The sequence below is a fragment of the Vicia villosa genome, linkage group LG2, assembly GCF_029867415.1.
Source record: "Vicia villosa cultivar HV-30 ecotype Madison, WI linkage group LG2, Vvil1.0, whole genome shotgun sequence".
Taxonomy (NCBI): domain Eukaryota; kingdom Viridiplantae; phylum Streptophyta; class Magnoliopsida; order Fabales; family Fabaceae; genus Vicia; species Vicia villosa.
In genome coordinates this window covers 1060732-1078169 of record NC_081181.1, presented here as the reverse complement: position 1 = coordinate 1078169, position 17438 = coordinate 1060732, and the positions used below count along the sequence as shown (strand labels likewise).

The 17438-nt window shown below is 39.4% G+C and overlaps 1 protein-coding gene across 1 annotated transcript; it reads right to left on the bottom strand.

Moving 5' to 3' along the window:
• Positions 1–279: 279 nt before the first annotated feature.
• On the bottom strand, positions 280–16392 carry LOC131646291 (serine/threonine-rich protein adg2-like). The gene is made up of 5 exons (XM_058916371.1): positions 16128–16392; positions 15616–15782; positions 1166–1444; positions 1018–1087; positions 280–932 (listed from the first exon to the last, which is right to left on the bottom strand). Exons 1-5 carry the CDS (start codon positions 16390–16392, stop codon positions 280–282), a joined length of 1434 nt encoding a protein of 477 aa, XP_058772354.1.
• Between the last annotated feature and the right edge of the window lie 1046 nt (positions 16393–17438).

The window sequence follows — 17438 nt, the reverse complement described above, 5'->3', positions numbered from 1 at the left end:
TAGTCGCGCTACTTCAGTTATCTCTTGATCATTGGTTTGTTGAATGGTTGCTTGGCGAGACTCAGCTTCCTGTATCTTCTCTTCGAGTTTCTTAATCTCTTGTTTCCAAGATTGTATATTTTTCTCACACTCATCATATTCTTCTTGGTTCTTCAAACGTTCCAACCTAAGAGCGTCACCCTTGTTGGTTGCCTCAGTGGCAGCTTTCCATGAAGAACTATGAGAGGCCATTTTTGCAGCAAGCTGCTCATTAACATTGTTCTGTCGAAGAATGTTAGACTAAAGCTGGTCGATTAAAGAGCCCAGAAGTACAATCACATCTGAGACCTCTTTCGAAACCAGAAGTAAATCCACTTTCTTCAAGAGTTGCTTCAAGCCATGACATCTCGTGGAGTCCTTACTTAAGATTTCGACGAGGTTCGTTTCGAAGAAATTCTCCTTTATTTGATGAAGGAGGCCAGGGGTGTCCTCTTTGTCTCCAGACTTGGTCTGAACAGTTGGAGAAGCTTCGGACGCAAGAGCTGAAGTACTATCAATGTTCATCATGGTTTTAAGAAAGCTGAGAGAATCAGTTTGCCTAAGTTGCTCCAATTCTGAAGGAGTAGGTATGGCTGGGGCAGGCATTGGAGTAGTTTCAGGAATAACTACAGTTTCGAAATTTGAATTTCCACAGAGGTCAGTTTCGATCAACTTGGAGGTTTCTTCCACGACACCTTGATCAGATACGGTGTCCTCACCCCTAGTCGATGGTACAGCTGCATTATCTTCGCCTGAGAATTGGTCCTCCTCACCCATGTTTGCGTCTTTGAGAGTAGGAGGAGAATCATCAGTCGAATGGCTTCCTTCAACAGAGGATACAGTATTGATAGTGGCAAGAGGAGGAGCGTCTTCGAGGACTGGTGAAAGTATATGAGAGGTGTGTTGAGGGACATCTGCAAAAATGAACAAATATGGTTAATTGTGGTGTAAGAGTTGCAAGAGAATCATTCGACATAAGCAAAAGACTTCTTTGCTCACCTTGAAGATTACCAAGGTCAATGGCAGCGTTGAAGGAGTTGAAATCAGAAGTAGCTGTTCCAATATCATCCTGCAATCATAAGGTGACGTTAACTTAATCATTCGAAATAAGATTTATAGAAATGATTATGATGCAAAGCCTAGATACCTTAGCTGTATTAGTGGCTGGACTTGAATTGTGGCTTTCCATCACGAGAGCATTACTAGTGGCTTTTAAAGGCGATTCTTCAGAAGACACCTTATCACTCGAAGAGGTAATATTCGAAGACCCGGGTCCTTTCCCTTTGCCCACAGGAGTGGTGACCTTCTGTCTCTTTTTATGCCCTTGCCTGGTACGAGGGGGAGACTTGTCTTCCTCATCGGAAGCAACGTCTGGAGTAGTAGTTGGAAGAACTTTTCGCTTCGAAGGCATTGGAGGCTTCGAACTCTGAAAAGTGAAAAGGAGAAAAATAAGCGCTATTCGTAAGACGTGCAAGTTGGAATATGAAATGTGTGTACCGTGGGTTTCGCGTCAGTCGTAATAGAATCGCTCCCACTTGGCTTATTGCTCTTCGAGGCCTCAGAATCTTTCTGCGCAGGAGTTGCTTTAACCTTTCTCTTTCGAGCAACAACTGTAACAAAGATTGGAATTATTATTTCGATAAGAGAAAGAAGAGTCAGTCTAAAGATTAACTAGACCCAAACCTTCGGGTATTGGAGTCAAGACACGAACGTGTTCAAGATCTATATGAAGATGCCCTTTGAAAGTATCCAGGGTATGCTTAGTCGGGACCACTCGTTCAGCGCGTTTTTTGGTACTCTCTTGAAGAATTTTGAAAGCATTCCCACACACGAACCAGTCTGGGAAAGGAGTGTTAGAACAAGATTTGTTCTTATCAATTATCTTAGTTTTGATGATAACAATAATATGAATTTTGCTTAAGATAATATGGTACTCTAATCCAATGCAATTTCCCTTTCAGGAAATATATAAAGAGTACGCATAATTCAGCGCTCAGAAGATGTGTCTCAAATGGTTCAGCATGCAACATCAGAACATGGTCTGGCAAGACATCAGAAGATGGTCGAAGCAGAATCAGAACATGGGTCTATGGAAGCATCAGAAGAACATGAGATCAGAAGCACTAAAGATCAGAAGATGGTATCACGCTCAGAAGCACTTCAAGGTCAGAAGATCAGAAGATGCTATGCACCAAGCTGTTTGACTCTGATGATATTCAAACGTCGTATTCACAAACATCAGATCAGAAGGAAGTACACGTGGCAGACTACGCTGACTGACAAAAGGAACGTTAAAGCTACTAAAGGCTACGTCAGTAGACACAGCGTGAACAAGGCTCGAGGTAGTTGACAAAAGCGTATAACATTAAATGCAAAGCTGTACGGAACACGCAAAGCATTAAATGCATTCAACGGTCATCTTCTCAAACGCCTATAAATATGAAGTTCTGATGAGAAGCAAGGTTAACGATCCTGAACAAAGACAATTCAAATTAACTTGCTGAAACTCTGTTCAAATCAAAAGCTCAGAATCTTCATCTTCATCAAAGCTCACTACATTGCTGTTGTAATATCTTAGTGAGATTAAGCTTAAATTGTAAGAGAAATATCACAGTTGTGATTATCGCTTTTAAGAAGCATTTGTAAACTCTTGAATAGATTACATTAAGTTGTAAGGAACTAGAGTGATCAGTTGATCAGTATACTCTAGGAAGTCTTAGCAGTTGGCTGAGCAGGAAGTCTTGGCAGTTGGCTGAGCAGGAAGTCTTGGCAGTTGGCTGAGCAAGAAGTCTTGGCAGTTGGCTGAGCAGAAAGTCTTAGGAGTGAACTAAGCCTAGAGTGACCGTGTTGATCAGTAGACTCTAGAAAAGTCTTAGGAGTGAACTAAGCAGTTGTTCCTGGAGTGATCAGGTTGTGATCAGAAGACTCTGGAAGACTTAGTTGCGGCTAAGTGGAAAACCATTGTAATCCGTGCGATTAGTGGATTAAATCCTCAGTTGAGGTAAATCATCTCTGCGGGGGTGGACTGGAGTAGCTTCGTTAACAGCGAACCAGGATAAAAATAATTGTGCATTTTATTTTTATCGCTCAAGATTTTAAGTCACACTTATTCAATCCCCCCTTTCTAAGTGTTTTTCTATCCTTCAATTGGCATCAGAGCGCCGGTTCTAAGGTGCAAGCACTTAACCGTGTTTAGAAAAGATTCAGGAAGAGAAAAACGCTTCATTTAAAAGATGGTTGATGAAAGTGAAAGGACTACACCTACACCTGCATCTACATCTGGCTCTGCTGAGCAATACAACGGTAACAATGGTTATACTAGACCGCCGGTATTTGATGGTGAAAACTTTGAATACTGGAAAGATAAACTGGAAAGTTATTTTCTGGGTCTAGATGGTGATCTATGGGATCTTCTGATGGATGGTTACAAACATCCAGTAAATGCCAGAGGTGTGAAGCTGTCAAGGCAAGAAATGAATGATGACCAAAAGAAGCTTTTCAGGAATCATCATAAATGTAGAACTGTTTTGCTGAATGCTATCTCTCATGCTGAGTATGAGAAGATATCTAACAGGGAAACGGCCTATGACATATATGAGTCCTTGAAAATGACTCATGAAGGAAATGCTCAAGTCAAGGAGACAAAAGCTCTTGCCTTAATCCAGAAGTATGAAGCCTTCAAGATGGAGGATGATGAAGACATTGAAAAGATGTTTTCGAGATTTCAAACTCTGACTGCTGGATTGAGAGTTCTTGACAAAGGATACACCAAGGCTGATCATGTAAAGAAGATCATCAGAAGCTTACCCAGAAGATGGGGTCCGATGGTGACTGCATTCAAGATTGCGAAGAATCTGAATGAAGTTTCTCTGGAAGAGCTTATCAGTGCCTTGAGAAGCCATGAGATTGAGCTGGACGCAAATGAGCCTCAAAAGAAAGGTAAGTCTATTGCATTAAAATCCAATATCAAGAAATGCACTAACGCTTTTCAGGCTAGAGAAGAAGATCCTGAAGAATCAGAATCTGAAGAAGAAGATGAACTGTCCATGATTTCCAGAAGGCTAAATCAACTCTGGAAGACCAAGCAAAGGAAGTTCAGAGGCTTCAGAAGTTCAAGGAAATTTGAACGTGGAGAATCTTCTGATGAAAGAAGGTTTGACAAGAAGAAGGTCATGTGCTATGAATGCAATGAGCCTGGACACTACAAGAATGAATGTCCAAATCTTCAGAAGGAAAGTCCCAAGAAAAAGTTTCATAAGAAGAAAGGTCTTATGGCAACCTGGGATGAGTCAGAAGATGATTCAGAAGATGAGCAGGCCAACTGTGCGCTGATGGCGACAGAAGATGACGGATCAGAATCTACATCAGAATCAGATTCTGAAGAGGTATTTTCTGAACTTACTAGAGATGAGTTAGTTTCCGGTCTAACTGAACTTCTGGAACTCAAGTCTCAGATTAGTCTCAAATACAAAAAGCTGAAAAAGCAATTTGAATTTGAAACAAAGAAGCTTGAGTTGGTGAATTCTGAATTAAAAGAAAAACTTTTAAAATTATCCAATAATGTTGGATCTCCTTCTGATTCAGAAAAATCCACTCCTAGTCTGAACCATATTCTGAAAGAATATGATTTAAGTTTCAGAAAGTTCTTATCTAGAAGTATTGGCAGAAGTCAGCTAGCTTCTATGATATATGCTGTGTCTGGAAACAAAAGAGTTGGCATTGGTTATGAGGGTGAAACCCCATACAAACTTGAACCTGTTGATGAAATGAAAATTACATACAAGCCATTGTATGATCAGTTCAAGTATGGCCACTCTCATGATATTAGGCACACCTCACATGCACAAAGTTTTCACATAACACACACTAAGAAGCATGTGACACAACCTAGGAAATATCATGAAACTCACATTAAGAATTATCATGCTGTTCCTCTTATTGATTATAATGTCAAATCCAAGTTCAATCAGAACTTGAGAAAATCTAACAAGAAAGGACCCAAGAAGATGTGGGTACCAAAGAAAAAGATTATTTCTTTTGCAGATTCTCTTGATAACAAAGAAGACAACATTCAACATGACCTGACACCTGGATTCAAGTTGGTCTCAACACTTGAAGGGAAGAAAGATTGTCTTTCAAGTTCTGGTTCTTAAATCTGTTGAAGAAACTTTGTTTGTAGGAATTCAGAAAAGAAAGTTTATTAGTCTTGGAACCATCTGTTTTGTTTGTCTCTAAAGCATTGGTGTTTCATTCTTGATTTTTCTGATTGCTCTAAATGCTACAGAATATAAAACATTGAAACATTGATTGTGGACAAATCAATAAACATCTGTTTTGATGATAAACTTGTTTCTGATGAATCAAAGTGCTTAAGAATTTCTGCAGATACAGTTTTGTCTTATCAGAAGTTGCAGAACAAAGAAGTGAACCTCCAGAAGCTGTGTACATTAGAAGTAATGGATCAGAAGATCATTCAGTCTTATATCAGCACACTTCAGAAGGAGTATTTCCAGAAGAGAAACTTGATCAACTCAGAAGCAGTGATCAGAATCTGAAGGCGTAAAGTCTGTTCTTAATACAGCTGTCATCTATTATCTGATGATGAACACGTATATGTACGGTTAGTACAAAGCGTGCAGTTGAAAAGACGCCGACCTAGGTAACTGTATTAAATCATTTCATTTACTGTGTTCTCTCTCCTAATGTCATTTCTCATTAAATGCATAATGATTTCTTTTTTAAATCTTTTATATAACCCGCTTCATCTTCATTCCCATTTTTTTTTCTCTCTCTTTTGTGCATTCATCTCGTTACATCTCTCTTCAAACCCTAGTTCTTGATTTGATCTCAAAGCATTATCATAATGAATCCATCTTCTCGTTCATCATTCTCTAAAGATAGTATCACTTCCACACAGAACCGATTAAGCAAAAATGATGCTCCGTTGAAAACATGCTTAATACCCACGAAAGAATTGGAAGTTCTATGTGAATCGGCAGTGGACGTCAATAACCTTAAGGCAAATGGCTTTCAGTGTGATGCAAGAATCTTTGAGCAAGGATGGTCTAAATATCTTGATAGATTGGTTGGTCCAATTTACCCTGAACTTGTAAAGGAGTTTTGGGTACATGCAACAGTTACCCCAACTGCCATCATCTCATTCGTGCTAGGGCATGAAGTGACTATCACTGAGAAACTCATCAGAAAGCTGTACAATCTTGATGATAAAGAAGGTTGGTCTGAGTTTCAACCCCACACTGTTGACTGGACTTTAGTTGAAAAACAAATCTCTACGGTTGTTGGAACTGACTCTGCTTTTACGGGCAACTTAAAGCCTTTTTATAAAGTATGGGCTGAGATTATTCTGGGTTCTCTTCACCATAGAAAAAGGATGCGCTGCTCCTCCTACATCAGTCCTACTCACAAGTATACTCTTTTCTGCATTGGCAAAAAGATAGAAATCAACATCTCTCATATTCTATTTGAGAATCTGAAAACCTCTATCTTTGAGTCAAGAGAAGATGAAAGGGCGAAGTACCCTCATATTCCAAGAACAACCATTCCTTTCGGAAGAATGATTTCAGACATTCTGATTGAAAGCAAAGTGGTGGACTTCGTCAGGAATTCAAATGCATCGCTTTCTCTTGAAGCAACTCATGGTCCCATCTTCAATGGTGTTGATCTGTTTGGACTGGAAGTCATTAAGAATGTACCTGTTATGTGCACAAGCTTTCCGGACATTCTGACAAGAAGAATTGCTGTTAAAGGATTCATATCTTTGTATCATAAAGAACTTGATCAAGTTGTCAAGTTTTACTTGGAAGATTGTGTGAGGAAGCAATCAGATGTTGATCCTGCTTGGATCCGTGGCAGAGTACTTCCGTCTAAAGAGGATATTCTGAAGAAGGATAAGAAGGAACGACAGGCAAAATTAAAAAGAAAGGCTGAAGAAGATGAGGCTGAAAGAGCCAAGAAGTTGAGGGTCACCTATGATCCTGACAAGGTGGAATCTAAAGAACAAAGAGATAAAAGGATCAGAGATTCCCTTCGCAGAACCAGATCTTCTTCCTCTTCTTCTGTACAAATCTCCAGAAATGTCCTTACTCCACCTCCTTCTGTCCCTAAACCATCTTTCCAATCACCTCCATCTGAACCAAAAGTAAACTTCACTCTACCAAATCCTTCTCCATCATCCTCCTCCTCTTCCATTCTAAACCCCACACCGTTGAGCATTCTTCCACCAACTCCTTCTGATATTTTCCCCTCACCAATTCCCTTTACAAATACTCCACCCTCTCCTCAATTCATTCCATCTGACACTCCAACCTCATCAATCATTCTCTCAGATATTCCCTCCTCCTCAACCACCGCACCTCCACCTTCCTTATCCCATCCATTACCTACCAGAAAATCCCAACCCTACTGTCTTCTCTATCCTGACTACAAATTCACCTTCAATCCGCCTGAACCTGAACCTTCTACATTCCTGGAACTCTTCAGACATGAGGTGATTAGCAGTCTAGACCTTCTGAAGGATGCATTCCTAAATGGTCTGGATGATGTTTCTACAAGAAATCTCTGGAGAAGATTTCGCAAGGATTTTCAAATAGAAGCAATGGGAGTTCAGAAAAGACTAGTGGCTGCTGCTCCTGGTTACCCTGGTTACCTTCTGGAGGAAGATAATGGTATATACTATCATCCTCTCAGAAATTGTGTTGCTGCTGAGGAGAAGCCCTTTGTGGATGAGATGGAACAGTTGAGACTGGCTGCTGCAATGGAAGCAAACCCATGCAGGGACATGGTTATCTGGATTCCTGAGTATCCTGTTCTGCTTGGAGACTTCAAGACCTTATTTGACTTTCTGAGGGAAAACCCTTCTAAGAAAGACCCTAGCTTGGTCATTCCAGAAGTTGTTGACCCACCAGAAGTGGAAGGTCCCTCTGCTCCAAGGAATCTAGCTGCCATTCTTCAGGCACTTGAGAATGGCGACTCGGAAATTCCTGCTGCAGAATATGGAGATGCTTCTATGCAAGAAGCAGATGCTGAAGATCATGTTGCTAAATCAGACCCTGTTGAGGATATCCCAGCAAATGATACTTCTATGGAAGCTGCAGATCAAGCTGTCATTCCTATGGTTGAAAGCGGTGAAGCTTCTTCTGATGAACCTTCTCGTCTTGCACGGACTCTAGAAGCGATTCAGAGGAGACAGGATGAGCAAAGCTCACTCAATGAGAAGTATGATGCTTTCATTGAGAGGCAAGAAGGACACAACAATGATGTCAAACAGATGCTGGCCAAGATCTTGTCAAGACTAGGGCCATCTTAGATTGAGTCTATGTTGTTTCTTTCTTTTCTTTGCATCTGTTTTGTTTCTGTGCATCTGATTTTTTCATCTTGTACTTCTGTACACATTGGTTGAACCTTAATGAAATCATCTTCTTCCTCCATGTGTTTCTGTTTTATACATCTGAATCTTTTTAAATTTTCTTTTTGATGTTATGACAAAAAGGGGGAGAAGATAAATGATAAATGATTTGATTAAATCTATCAGTTGCTGGGTAAAGGCTCCCACACATTCACTAACAAGAACTGCAAGTTCTATATGGTTTAAGTGTTTTGCAGGTACAAAGAAGTGAAGTGAATCTTCAGAAGCAAACACTAGAAGCAAAACTGAAGCAAGCTGAGTGCTGTCAAGCTTCAGAGATCAGAAGCAAGAAAGAAGAATGAATCAGAAGCACTGATAATAGAATTTGAATATCATTGTCTATCCTGTTCTGACAAAATTCTATTTGCTCTGATACATATAATGTTATGGCTCTGATACATTATTTGCTCTGATACACGTTTTTAGCCTAAAATGCTCTGATACATTTGGCTCTGATACATATCATGTATTTGAATATACATTTTATGTTCTAACTCGTTCATGCTGACTTTTGTCGATTAGTTGTTTGTTCTGTAACATTTCAGGATGTAGAGATGCTCAGATGATGCTCTGGTACATTCAACAATGTTCTGATACAAATCTAGCATGAAGTGATGTTGGTAGACATTCAAAGTTCTGAAGCTATCCGAGGGAAGCAGAAATCAGAAGATGTGAATGCTCCAAAAGATCCAGAAATTCAAGTTCTGAAGCTGTCCTGAATGGAAGCAGAAGTCAGAAGCTGTGAATGTTCTGAAGATCAAAGAAACTCAAGTTCTGAAGCTGTCCACGATGGAAGCAGAAATCAGAAGCTGTGAGTGTTCTAAGGATCTAAAGAAATTCAAGTTCTGAATCTGTCCAATGGAAGCAGAAGTCAGAAGCTATGAATTCTCTGAAGGCAGAAGCTTATATGATCGTCTCTACCGAAATAATCAGGGAAGTCTTTTATCAAAGTTCTTCGAGTATTTATTTCAGGGGGAGATTATTTATCTCAGGGGGAGATTGTTAATCTCAGGGGGAGACATATTCATATGCTTATGCTATAGCTGTGTAATTTGTCTTTTGCCGTCTACTCTTTCTGATCGCAAATTCATATCATTTATATATGTTTTTGTCATCATCAAAAAGGGGGAGATTGTTAGAACAAGATTTGTTCTTATCAATTATCTTAGTTTTGATGATAACAATAATATGAATTTTGCTTAAGATAATATGGTACTCTAATCCAATGCAATTTCCCTTTCAGGAAATATATAAAGAGTACGCATAATTCAGCGCTCAGAAGATGTGTCTCAAATGGTTCAGCATGCAACATCAGAACATGGTCTGGCAAGACATCAGAAGATGGTCGAAGCAGAATCAGAACATGGGTCTATGGAAGCATCAGAAGAACATGAGATCAGAAGCACTAAAGATCAGAAGATGGTATCACGCTCAGAAGCACTTCAAGGTCAGAAGATCAGAAGATGCTATGCACCAAGCTGTTTGACTCTGATGATATTCAAACGTCGTATTCACAAACATCAGATCAGAAGGAAGTACACGTGGCAGACTACGCTGACTGACAAAAGGAACGTTAAAGCTACTAAAGGCTACGTCAGTAGACACAGCGTGAACAAGGCTCGAGGTAGTTGACAAAAGCGTATAACATTAAATGCAAAGCTGTACGGAACACGCAAAGCATTAAATGCATTCAACGGTCATCTTCTCAAACGCCTATAAATATGAAGTTCTGATGAGAAGCAAGGTTAACGATCCTGAACAAAGACAATTCAAATTAACTTGCTGAAACTCTGTTCAAATCAAAAGCTCAGAATCTTCATCTTCATCAAAGCTCACTACATTGCTGTTGTAATATCTTAGTGAGATTAAGCTTAAATTGTAAGAGAAATATCACAGTTGTGATTATCGCTTTTAAGAAGCATTTGTAAACTCTTGAATAGATTACATTAAGTTGTAAGGAACTAGAGTGATCAGTTGATCAGTATACTCTAGGAAGTCTTAGCAGTTGGCTGAGCAGGAAGTCTTGGCAGTTGGCTGAGCAGGAAGTCTTGGCAGTTGGCTGAGCAAGAAGTCTTGGCAGTTGGCTGAGCAGAAAGTCTTAGGAGTGAACTAAGCCTAGAGTGATCGTGTTGATCAGTAGACTCTAGAAAAGTCTTAGGAGTGAACTAAGCAGTTGTTCCTGGAGTGATCAGGTTGTGATCAGAAGACTCTGGAAGACTTAGTTGCGGCTAAGTGGAAAACCATTGTAATCCGTGCGATTAGTGGATTAAATCCTCAGTTGAGGTAAATCATCTCTGCGGGGGTGGACTGGAGTAGCTTCGTTAACAGCGAACCAGGATAAAAATAATTGTGCATTTTATTTTTATCGCTCAAGATTTTAAGTCACACTTATTCAATCCCCCCTTTCTAAGTGTTTTTCTATCCTTCAATTGGCATCAGAGCGCCGGTTCTAAGGTGCAAGCACTTAACCGTGTTTAGAAAAGATTCAGGAAGAGAAAAACGCTTCATTTAAAAGATGGTTGATGAAAGTGAAAGGACTACACCTACACCTGCATCTACATCTGGCTCTGCTGAGCAATACAACGGTAACAATGGTTATACTAGACCGCCGGTATTTGATGGTGAAAACTTTGAATACTGGAAAGATAAACTGGAAAGTTATTTTCTGGGTCTAGATGGTGATCTATGGGATCTTCTGATGGATGGTTACAAACATCCAGTAAATGCCAGAGGCGTGAAGCTGTCAAGGCAAGAAATGAATGATGACCAAAAGAAGCTTTTCAGGAATCATCATAAATGTAGAACTGTTTTGCTGAATGCTATCTCTCATGCTGAGTATGAGAAGATATCTAACAGGGAAACGGCCTATGACATATATGAGTCCTTGAAAATGACTCATGAAGGAAATGCTCAAGTCAAGGAGACAAAAGCTCTTGCCTTAATCCAGAAGTATGAAGCCTTCAAGATGGAGGATGATGAAGACATTGAAAAGATGTTTTCGAGATTTCAAACTCTGACTGCTGGATTGAGAGTTCTTGACAAAGGATACACCAAGGCTGATCATGTAAAGAAGATCATCAGAAGCTTACCCAGAAGATGGGGTCCGATGGTGACTGCATTCAAGATTGCGAAGAATCTGAATGAAGTTTCTCTGGAAGAGCTTATCAGTGCCTTGAGAAGCCATGAGATTGAGCTGGACGCAAATGAGCCTCAAAAGAAAGGTAAGTCTATTGCATTAAAATCCAATATCAAGAAATGCACTAACGCTTTTCAGGCTAGAGAAGAAGATCCTGAAGAATCAGAATCTGAAGAAGAAGATGAACTGTCCATGATTTCCAGAAGGCTAAATCAACTCTGGAAGACCAAGCAAAGGAAGTTCAGAGGCTTCAGAAGTTCAAGGAAATTTGAACGTGGAGAATCTTCTGATGAAAGAAGGTTTGACAAGAAGAAGGTCATGTGCTATGAATGCAATGAGCCTGGACACTACAAGAATGAATGTCCAAATCTTCAGAAGGAAAGTCCCAAGAAAAAGTTTCATAAGAAGAAAGGTCTTATGGCAACCTGGGATGAGTCAGAAGATGATTCAGAAGATGAGCAGGCCAACTGTGCGCTGATGGCGACAGAAGATGACGGATCAGAATCTACATCAGAATCAGATTCTGAAGAGGTATTTTCTGAACTTACTAGAGATGAGTTAGTTTCCGGTCTAACTGAACTTCTGGAACTCAAGTCTCAGATTAGTCTCAAATACAAAAAGCTGAAAAAGCAATTTGAATTTGAAACAAAGAAGCTTGAGTTGGAGAATTCTGAATTAAAAGAAAAACTTTTAAAATTATCCAATAATGTTGGATCTCCTTCTGATTCAGAAAAATCCACTCCTAGTCTGAACCATATTCTGAAAGAATATGATTTAAGTTTCAGAAAGTTCTTATCTAGAAGTATTGGCAGAAGTCAGCTAGCTTCTATGATATATGCTGTGTCTGGAAACAAAAGAGTTGGCATTGGTTATGAGGGTGAAACCCCATACAAACTTGAACCTGTTGATGAAATGAAAATTACATACAAGCCATTGTATGATCAGTTCAAGTATGGCCACTCTCATGATATTAGGCACACCTCACATGCACAAAGTTTTCACATAACACACACTAAGAAGCATGTGACACAACCTAGGAAATATCATGAAACTCACATTAAGAATTATCATGCTGTTCCTCTTATTGATTATAATGTCAAATCCAAGTTCAATCAGAACTTGAGAAAATCTAACAAGAAAGGACCCAAGAAGATGTGGTTACCAAAGAAAAAGATTATTTCTTTTGCAGATTCTCTTGATAACAAAGAAGACAACATTCAACATGACCTGACACCTGGATTCAAGTTGGTCTCAACACTTGAAGGGAAGAAAGATTGTCTTTCAAGTTCTGGTTCTTAAATCTGTTGAAGAAACTTTGTTTGTAGGAATTCAGAAAAGAAAGTTTATTAGTCTTGGAACCATCTGTTTTGTTTGTCTCTAAAGCATTGGTGTTTCATTCTTGATTTTTCTGATTGCTCTAAATGCTACAGAATATAAAACATTGAAACATTGATTGTGGACAAATCAATAAACATCTGTTTTGATGATAAACTTGTTTCTGATGAATCAAAGTGCTTAAGAATTTCTGCAGATACAGTTTTGTCTTATCAGAAGTTGCAGAACAAAGAAGTGAACCTCCAGAAGCTGTGTACATTAGAAGTAATGGATCAGAAGATCATTCAGTCTTATATCAGCACACTTCAGAAGGAGTATTTCCAGAAGAGAAACTTGATCAACTCAGAAGCAGTGATCAGAATCTGAAGGCGTAAAGTCTGTTCTTAATACAGCTGTCATCTATTATCTGATGATGAACACGTATATGTACGGTTAGTACAAAGCGTGCAGTTGAAAAGACGCCGACCTAGGTAACTGTATTAAATCATTTCATTTACTGTGTTCTCTCTCCTAATGTCATTTCTCATTAAATGCATAATGATTTCTTTTTTAAATCTTTTATATAACCCGCTTCATCTTCATTCCCATTTTTTTTTCTCTCTCTTTTGTGCATTCATCTCGTTACATCTCTCTTCAAACCCTAGTTCTTGATTTGATCTCAAAGCATTATCATAATGAATCCATCTTCTCGTTCATCATTCTCTAAAGATAGTATCACTTCCACACAGAACCGATTAAGCAAAAATGATGCTCCGTTGAAAACATGCTTAATACCCACGAAAGAACTGGAAGTTCTATGTGAATCGGCAGTGGACGTCAATAACCTTAAGGCAAATGGCTTTCAGTGTGATGCAAGAATATTTGAGCAAGGATGGTCTAAATATCTTGATAGATTGGTTGGTCCAATTTACCCTGAACTTGTAAAGGAGTTTTGGGTACATGCAACAGTTACCCCAACTGCCATCATCTCATTCGTGCTAGGGCATGAAGTGACTATCACTGAGAAACTCATCAGAAAGCTGTACAATCTTGATGATAAAGAAGGTTGGTCTGAGTTTCAACCCCACACTGTTGACTGGACTTTAGTTGAAAAACAAATCTCTACGGTTGTTGGAACTGACTCTGCTTTTACGGGCAACTTAAAGCCTTTTTATAAAGTATGGGCTGAGATTATTCTGGGTTCTCTTCACCATAGAAAAAGGATGCGCTGCTCCTCCTACATCAGTCCTACTCACAAGTATACTCTTTTCTGCATTGGCAAAAAGATAGAAATCAACATCTCTCATATTCTATTTGAGAATCTGAAAACCTCTATCTTTGAGTCAAGAGAAGATGAAAGGGCGAAGTACCCTCATATTCCAAGAACAACCATTCCTTTCGGAAGAATGATTTCAGACATTCTGATTGAAAGCAAAGTGGTGGACTTCGTCAGGAATTCAAATGCATCGCTTTCTCTTGAAGCAACTCATGGTCCCATCTTCAATGGTGTTGATCTGTTTGGACTGGAAGTCATTAAGAATGTACTTGTTATGTGCACAAGCTTTCCGGACATTCTGACAAGAAGAATTGCTGTTAAAGGATTCATATCTTTGTATCATAAAGAACTTGATCAAGTTGTCAAGTTTTACTTGGAAGATTGTGTGAGGAAGCAATCAGACAGGGGCAATTTCAACTTATCCAATTTTGCAGAAAACTTTTCACGTAAAATAACAGCAGCTTCGCGAACGGTCCGACTAAGATCATCAGGCCGGTAAATAGTTTCAAAGAACTTTTGAAAAGCTTGGATTTCTTTAATGTGAGTGGAGGTACCTTTGTGAAATTTATCCTGCACAGCAGTAAAAGCTTCAGTTAGTTCTCGAGTAAGGCCTTCGACATCATAGATTTGTGTGGTATAATAATCTGACCACCATTGTTGAAAATCTGGAGTGGAATAGAAAGCAGGAACGAAAGAGATAGGAGAAAGGGTGAAAACATCAGTATATCTGGCTATCTTCGTATCACATTCATCTTCAGTTAGATATAAAGTACGGAAGTACATGTGGTTCCTTTTGTCATACAGACACTTGGGCTTCACTTGGACCAACCCAAACTGTCTCGACACAAGATTTGGCTGATAGCAAACGAGGATACATTGACCTTTGGAAGGTCGAAGGCGGTGATAGAATAACCTCGGGGTAAGAAAAGCTTCCCAAATAGCCAAAGACTCAGCTTGGTGATCCGGAGATGTTGCAGGAAACTCTCGAGTAAACCATTCAGGACCTACAGCTCTTCGTACAAATGGAGCCATCGAAGAACTGAACTGGTAACGTTTAGCAAACATCATTACATATGCTAAGAAATGTTCACGAAGTTTCCCAGTTTCTTCTTTCGGGGTTAACAAGGCCAATCTAGTCCCTTCGACAGTTCGATTTTTGATTTCTGGAACTTCTTCGTTGACGACGCCCCGGAATGGGAGGTGAGCTTCGAAGGTGGCATTAAGCCACAATTGTAATAACCAGAAGGGACCAACAAAAAGGAGAGATCCTGTTGTATAAGTCTTTACAAGATCTACAGCTTCACCAAGGTTTTCGTAAAGAAATCCTAGAATCAATTGGCTCAGGTTCAGTTTCTTACCATCATGTAACTGATTAGCCATGCAAAGATATCTTTTCGCTACTTGTATGGACCTGGAGCAGAAAACACACCTCGAAAGCCATAATACCAGGAAAGCAATATGTTCTACGTCAGAGACTGCAGCATTTGCCTGATCATGATATTGCTGGATGAAAGCAGTATAAGTGACTGTAGCTTCGTTGAAGTTGATAGTATCAACATCTAAGACATTAGGATCAAAGGTTTCGCCAGTCGGTCGAAGCCCTGTGATGGCAGCTACATCGAAAAGGGTTGGAGTAATCATTCCACATGGAAGGTGAAAGGTATTGTGAGAAGCGTCCCAGAAATGGACTGACGCTACTAACATAGTTTGGTTATACTCTAAACCAGTCTTGGACAATTGAATTAAGTCATAAATCCCTAACTCTTGCCAGAAAGAAGCCTTCTGTTTCTCCACTTTGGCTAACCAAGAATAGTACAGTTCGGGATCTTTTGCTAAAGGGATTGACCTAAAAACCTTCACAAAATTGGTTACATAATCTAACCTAATTTTCTCTAAGGCTACGGGAGGCGCAGTCGAAGCCCCTTCTATAGGGTTAGAATCCTCTAAGATTGGATTACCTTCATCGTCTATTTTAATCTTGCTAACCAGAGGCCTAGTCTTATAATACGCAGGAAAGAATTTATTTGGTGAACTATTTTCTCCTGGTAACGGGCCCATGAAAGCATAAGTTTTTACAGAAAGTTCAAAAGGGATGATTACCTGAGAAGCGTAAATGGCACGTTCCTCCGCAGTATTCGGATTTGGTATGTATTCTTGGTTCCCCATTTGCATAGGTGTCTGAAGCTTCAGAACTGGTTGGAGAGCATTTGAAGAAGACGCCATTGAAAGATGTTTGATTTGAGGAAGAAGTTTGGAGGCAACTAAGTACGGTCTTTTCTGAAAAGAGTTTGAAGGAATAGAACTGAAAGGGAAAAAGAGAGGAAAAGACTAAGTATTTAAAGGTTTAACGGAAACCCTTTCAAATCTTTTGGGTAAAGACTAAAGGACACGCGGAAAGTATTGATTTAATCCAACGGCGGTCGAATAGTCACCAGCTCTATTCCTAGGATATAGGAGTAATGATCATAAAGTAAGGTCAAGACGTGGGAATGTAGCTGTTGAGAAGACGTTTTTGAAAGCGACAAGACGTTTTGGAAATAGAGTCATAATTGATTATGACGTCAATTATTAGTCTCGGGACTCTAAGAAAGCAAACTAAATCCCATCATGGCAAGAAACGCCCATTTCTCTCGTTTGTCGAAACAGGCATTTATTGGGGGCAATTTGTTAGCTGGAGATTTCGTTTAAGAAGTTGATCTTCGAAGGTTTTAAGTTCGAAGAATGATGGTTACTGATGACCATCTTCGAAGATTTAAAAAATGGCTACTGATGGCCATGCTTCAAGAAAATGTCTAAGTTGAAACGAAGGAGAGAAGTATCGAAGCTAACACGGAAGATATCTTTGCCAAGACTTAGACATTTCGCGGAAAATTACATAAAGTACTGAAGCTTAATGTATTTCCGTAACATTTTCGAATATAACTATATGGCCACATGTCGAAAAGGACTTGAGCGGGAAGGTTTGAATTGCGAAACGGTTTCTATAAACTGCACATAGACAGATGGCATCCCCAGAGTTCTCGTGGATAACGTGGCATTAGATTATTGTATGACCGTTAGGGTCAAATTTAGTATAAATAGGAGTCTTAATGATAGGATTTCGTGTGTTCATTTTGTACAAATCACTCACATATCGCTCAAGTATCAAGTGTTAAGAGAAAGAGTTCGCTGAGAAATGTACGTATGACACCACCAATTTGAATACATGTGTATTTACTTTTATCAAATATATTTTCGTTTTCTTTACTTTCATTGTTTAAACTTTTACT